Source organism: Astyanax mexicanus, chromosome 1, assembly GCF_023375975.1.
Source record: "Astyanax mexicanus isolate ESR-SI-001 chromosome 1, AstMex3_surface, whole genome shotgun sequence".
In the NCBI taxonomy this organism is placed as follows: domain Eukaryota; kingdom Metazoa; phylum Chordata; class Actinopteri; order Characiformes; family Acestrorhamphidae; genus Astyanax; species Astyanax mexicanus.
In genome coordinates this window covers 115,501,087-115,507,670 of record NC_064408.1, presented here as the reverse complement: position 1 = coordinate 115,507,670, position 6,584 = coordinate 115,501,087, and the positions used below count along the sequence as shown (strand labels likewise).

General features: G+C 35.2%; 1 protein-coding gene across 1 annotated transcript; it reads right to left on the bottom strand.

Moving 5' to 3' along the window:
• Positions 1-545: 545 nt before the first annotated feature.
• Positions 546-4,969, bottom strand: bola1 (bolA family member 1). The gene is made up of 2 exons (XM_022668695.2): positions 4,891-4,969; positions 546-1,923 (listed from the first exon to the last, which is right to left on the bottom strand). The coding sequence occupies exon 2, from the start codon at positions 1,898-1,900 to the stop codon at positions 1,460-1,462; it is 441 nt and encodes a 146-aa protein (XP_022524416.2). The 5' UTR covers positions 1,901-1,923; positions 4,891-4,969; the 3' UTR covers positions 546-1,459.
• Between the last annotated feature and the right edge of the window lie 1,615 nt (positions 4,970-6,584).

Here is a 6,584-nt window from a genome sequence, read left to right as displayed (position 1 = left end):
AATGATATTCTAATTTCTTGAGAACTAAAATATTATTAATTCCTTTTCAGTTTCAAAAACAGTCTGTCCATTTATGCTGAAGTTATTTTATATTTAGGGTTGTTTTATATTTAGCATCTTTTTCTACATGAGACACAAACACAGAACCGCCAATGATATATTATTTTACATACCTGAGTTAATCCATCATCAATATGAGCAAATTTGTAAAAAGCACATTAGGGTATCAGTAACATGCTTATGAAGCTGGTGCTTATTGACGAGCTGGGAAGATAAAAAGCAGGTAATCATAGACTTTTTCCTGTTTTGTACTTCACTGTGTGAACCAGTGCACGAGTGAACACATTTAGAAGGTAATTTAAATAAAAAATAATTAAATTGTTAAATTAAACTGTTTACTTTCTAGGGAAAATAAGAGGTTTTAAAACTTACCATAAATACGAAAATAAATTAATTACAATTGCTTTTGGTGTACAGCCCCACACAAAAACACCATAAATGGACCTTAGGGTAAAAAAAAAAAGAATAATACAACAAAAAATGTGTATGGTATGATCAGTGTGATTTAATACTATGAAGTCAATATGACTGCAATACAGTATTCAGTTTCTATCAGTCAAGTCTAGTCAAAACATGAATTTGTGTATTGTTTTGCAAAAAAGTATGACTACAATGCAAAAACCTTGCAAAAAAAATGTCAACTTTGGGTCTAGCAGTTTTTCTATATGTTAGGTGAAGATTTTATGATGAATGAACTGATCTCAATGCTTTTCCAATGTAAAGATCTAATGAAAAATCTAATGAATTCCAGTGAAGTTTACATTATGGAGATCCTAGCTTTTTTCTGCAAGTTATGTTTCTATAATAAGAAGGAAGATTTGAAGGTCATTTGGGAGGTCATTTGTAATTAATTACAATTGCTTTTGTTGTACAGTGCCACACAAACACCCTAAATGGACCTTTAGGGTAAAAACAAATACAAGAGAAAATGTGTATGGTATGATCAGTGTGTTTTAATACTAATTATAAGTGCATCAGAAATGTAATAAGAGTCAATATGACCTCAGTGCAGTACTCAGTTTATATCAATAAAGTCCAGTCAAAACATGAATTTGTTATTATATATTATATGATGTTGTGTTATTCTTTATTGACCCTTGTACATTGTGTATTATTCTGCAGAAAATTAAAGATTGAGATGCAAAAAACTCATATATACATTTTTACTTTGGGTCTAGCAGTTGTTCTATATTTTGTGTGAAGATTTTAGGATGAATGAACTGATCTAAATGCTTTTACAATGTAAAGAAAATCCAATGAATTCCAGTATAGTTCACATTTTGGAGATCCTAGCTTTGACTATAATAAGAGTGAAGATCTGAAGTGTGAGCCCACGTTCAGGTCTTTCAGGAAACTGAGGAGTTAAACTCTCCACTCTGTGGAGGAAACGTCCCTGGGGTCAGCTCTGTCCAGCCTTCAGCTTCTCTGCCATGGTGTTGTCGTGTTTGGAGCCTCCGAGGCAGGGTGGGCTCTTTGCCAGTTTGGGGTCGCTGCTCCACTGCTGAGGAGTCTTGGCCTGGATGGCGAGAGCGTGGACGCAGGAGCTCAGCTCCTCCTTCAGGGCCTCGTTCACCAGGCGGTGGCGCTGCAGCAGAGAAAGGCCATCAAAGCACGGGCTGACCACCAGAACCCTGAAGTGGGACTCTGAGCCCGGGGGGACGGCGTGCATGTGGCTCTCGTTCAGCACCTCCAGGTGCTTCGGCTGGAGAGCCTGAGTCAGCTTGGTCCGAATGGCCGACTCCACGGGCCGAGTGCCACCGGGCTCCATGCTCGGCCCAAAACGAGATAACTGTCTCGATAAGGCGAAGGTGAGAGAGGCGGAGCGAACGCTGGACAACATCAGCAGGTCAGGAGTGACCAGGCCTGTGGAGATCATAAATAAATACAGCAGTTCTATTTAAATATACCAAAAATTTATTTAAAAAGCACATCTACCTTAAAATACACTACATGGGACAAAAGTAATGGGAAATCAAGAGTATTAAAGGAGAAATCCGGTGTTAAACAGACTTGAGTTAGTCTACCTTCATTCACCCCCGGAATTTCAAAATACAGCACTTTTAACTGATGCTCCCAACAGGCTTTAAATACTAGAAATAGGGGCATAGAATAACCCATCTTTTTTTGTTACACCATTAACTACAAGCTCAAAATAGCGCCACACTTCATTGGTAGAATTCTGAGGCCTGACCTTTAAAACAAGGCACTGAAAACTTTAAACTTTGAGTATTTTAATGGTACAGACAGGGCAGCAAATAGAGGTTTATCTGCTCTTATTAAAACAGCAAAAAGTCCTGCAGTCCACTTTCTTTCTGCTCTACTTTAGGACTATATCAGTTATTTCATAATCATAACACCGATTATTATAAAATTATTCTAACAATATTTCTGTTTTATTCTAAAACTAGACTTTAAGACAAATACATGCAGAAAAAAATCATCACCTGGATTTAAGTAAGTAAATGATGTGGGGTTGATGCTGCAGTTGGTCTGCAGCTTTAGGTTCAGCAACAGTATGTGCTGAAAGAATGAGGTCAGCTGACTACCTGAATATACTGAATATAGACCAGGTTATTCCATCAATGCATTTTATATTTCTTCCCTCATGGCACGGACATATTACAAGATGACAATGCGAGGATTAATGGGGCTGGAATTGTGAAAGAGTGGTCGCATGCAGTCATCTGTAACTGTGCCAGCCTTAATTTATAGAATTAGAGCGTGTATTTCCTCTTGAATCCTGTTGCGAAAGACATTTTCTCTGGTTTAAAGTACAGCTGAGTGCTCGCTTCTGATTGGGTCAGCCCTGCCCCAATTTTAGTAGTGGGTTCTGATTGGACAGTTATTACATTTCATTTTGGAACGAATACCATGCTGCTCCTAGACGTAATGCAATCCTGTGAATTAGAGGTGTGCCATATTGTATCATACGCAATAATATCGCCAACATTTTTAAAGATCGTGAACGATATTATACCCTGAAATATCGTGCCATATCACCCACCCCTAATTATCTCATCAGGGTACTACTTTTTTTGCTGTTTTTAGCAAAAGAAAAATTAACACTGTTCTCATTTCCTATTATATATCTACTAGAGACAAATTATATCTGTCCAGTATCATTATTAGCATTATTAGTATCTAGTGTTGGGAAGTAAGGGATTACATGTAATGGCGTTACGTAATCAGATTACCAATTATGAGTAACTGTAATCCGTTACAGTTACTGCTTCAGTAAGTGGTAATCAGATTACCGTTACTCTGCTAAAATAAATGGATTACATTGCGGTACTTTCCTATTTTTGGTCTTCCAATCCAACACTGACAAAACGCAATCACATTCACATAAATCACGACTTCAGAGTATTCTATGATTCACAACCTCCTGGTTGTGCTAGTCTGCGCAATGGAGCCTGACGACGAGAGCCTGCCATGCCCTGGCATGGAAATCGACTCGGCGGACATTTTGAATAATTACAAACAAATAAATATTGTTTTTGCTGTGAAATCGCTCTGATATGACAGGGAACACTCCTCCCTATGTGTGTGTGCAGCGGTGTCTGTGTGAGCCAAGGCAGCGAGACGGGAAGAGAGGCAGACAGCGGCTCCGCACACACATCTTCATATATTTCTGGTTATAAAGCAGTCAAGGAAATGGTTATGTGATAATCCTGGCAAAGAAACCACCTGCAGAAAGTGGCAAACCTGCAAATAGATAGCTTACAGTTGTTGGTACATTGTTTGGTTTTTAATAGTTTTTAATGGTTTTATCATCAATTTATAGAAGTGTTTCATAAAATTGTTTGATGAAATGGTTTTATAAGTATGTTTATAGGGTGATTGAAAAGGCTGTTTTATTTATTTATCTATTTGTTAACTGGAAATAAAAATTAAAAAAACAATATGCAATATGTGGTTGCTACATTCATTCAGGCTTAAAAAAACGACAATATTTAAAGTAATCCAAAGTAATCAGATTACGTTACTCACTTGAAGTAATGTAACTGATTACGTTACAAATTACATTTTGAGGGATGTAATCAGTAATCTGTAAGGGATTACATTTTAAAAGTAACCTTCCCAACACTGTTAGTATCATGACATTGTGGATCACTGACCAATTCTTGTACTTTTTTAATATCTCAGTTAGGGGTGTGTCGTATCATATTGTATGCAATAATAGAATTTATTTTCATTTTCTTGCAGTAGTGTATTCTTGAAATAATTATTTTAAATCAGTGTTCTGTCATATCGCCATGAGTATCGATAGGGTGAAAATACCATGAAATATCGTGATATTATTTTAGGCCCATATCGCCCAAACCTATTGTGCATTGTGAATTTGCGTTTGAACATTCGCAGCAGTGCAACATAGTGGAATACAATGGAGTAGAGTTTGTGTGCAATTCTGACACAAATTCAGCGTTTGATTTTGAAAATGTAAATTTTTACGCATTGTTTTTCTATAAAAATATCAAGTGCAGTGAGATGTAATGTAACAGCGGATTTACGTTTAATTTTGTTGCATGTTCTGCATGTTGGTGCAGAAAAGCAGTGCAGCTTGTGGATTGTATTTACATTTTACACTGTAGTGTTTACTTTTTAAATTGGCACCAATTCCTCTCCATAGTATCACAGATTAAACAGTTAACACACAGACTCAGGTAGGATTCTGCTGTTATTTAATAGCTTAAGTCAGTCAGGCTCCCTGTAACAAATTCCCCCCACAGTACTGGGTTCACATTGAGGTATTAGTTAAACCCCACTCCCCAGTATCTCAGGAAAACGTTTAAAATTGTAATTATCATGTTTTATTGAGTTTTTTCTCACCTCACTTTTATTCAGCGTCCTCTGTTCTCTCAGCTCTTCTTCTCTGTAGAGGAAACTGATCTAAACACACTGCAGCGCCCCTGCTGGTCAGGCGGAGAACTTTGAAGTACAAATAAATAAATGTACATATAAATAAATAAATACATATTTATATACATAAATACACCCAAGAATAATTTTATAGATAAACAAAAAAAATAATACATTATTTTTGTTATGGGCATTCCACAGAATCGGTGGCATTTCTGTCCCCAGGAAATTACATATATAAATGTGCATACAAAATAACTTTAAAATACATTTTATTTTTAAGCATAGTGTCTTGTACATTAACCCAATTGCAAAAGTAAGATATGGTATTAAAACATTAATAAAAAAAAAGACTTAGAACACTTAAAAAATAGCATTTGCTACCTGTCCCCACTCTCTACCTATAAACTTTACCATGAAATATAATTATTGAAATCCTTCAGAGATGTAGTTTTTTTTGCATTGTTCTGTGACTCCAAATCTCATCTATGCTCTAAAAATATTTTTTTCATAATAAATCCATGATTTTTAAGTTAAAATACACATTTTAGTTGTGTCTCTGGTTTTCACTCAGTCCTGTTATCGTAAAACACATTACCCCCTCTGAATCATCTAGATCATTCTACAAGTCTCATCTACAACAGGAAGTGACAACAGATGGTTCTTCTGAAGATCATGGGAAGATCAAACTTAAGTTCCATCATTAGTTTTTCTGTATGTTTATTTTTATTGTAACTATGACTGCAGAGCTCAATCTCAACACTCTCTCCTGTTACCTAAATTAATTCTTAAATCTTATTTGTTTATTTTTAAAACACAAATTATGGGAAAATCACTAGAATGAGCTCAGTGTCCTCATGCTGTAAGCATAGCTGCCATTTAGCTATTTTTCATGTTTTTGTTAATTCTATGCTAAAAACCCATTACTGTTACTCAAAACATAAAAAGTAACAGGAGTTCCAGTGACCGGAACGAGTGTTTTTTTTTTTTTTTTGTCATAAATATAAATTATTTTAGCATGCCGTCAATCATTTATTTAAAATAAAGACTTTCTTGAGAGAAAATTAAAGGAATTTGTGGACTTGCTTTTAAACATGCTTTTTATGTGTGACATGAGTTTTGTAGCCATCTTTGGCTTAGAAACCTTGTAAAATTTTAAGTAAAGCTGCCTGAGTTTGACCAGAACATGTTTTGAATAGTTAAATATGTTATTAGATTCAGATTTGAAAAAAGATTTTTAAAATAATACGTTTAATTTGGAAGAGTTACAACAAGAAACTGGCGCCCATTCGTTGGAATATATATTTCTGCATATATTTATTTATGTATTTCAATATATATATTTTTTTCATTTATTTATTTCAACATTTCTACCTTTTTTATTTATTTCCACATTTATTCATGTATTTATTTATTTCCACAATTTTTCATGTATTGTATTAATGCCACTATAATGCTATTATAATGTGCATTATTTTATCTAAGAGAGATTTATAAGCTAAGAAGAGCTGGAGCCCCCACCCTAATCATGAGCACCGTCTACTGGGGGGCCATTGAGTGCCATCCTGTTTTATCATGTGGTATATGCCCTGCACAGCATCTAGCTATATATTTTCTGATTTGGGGTTGTACATTTAAATAGTTATTTTGGGTGAAGAATAGGA

Bases quoted from the DNA above. Each gene is read 5' to 3' on its own strand.
- bola1 (XM_022668695.2), bottom strand. From the start codon at position 1,900: ATGTTGTCCAGCGTTCGCTCCGCCTCTCTCACCTTCGCCTTATCGAGA.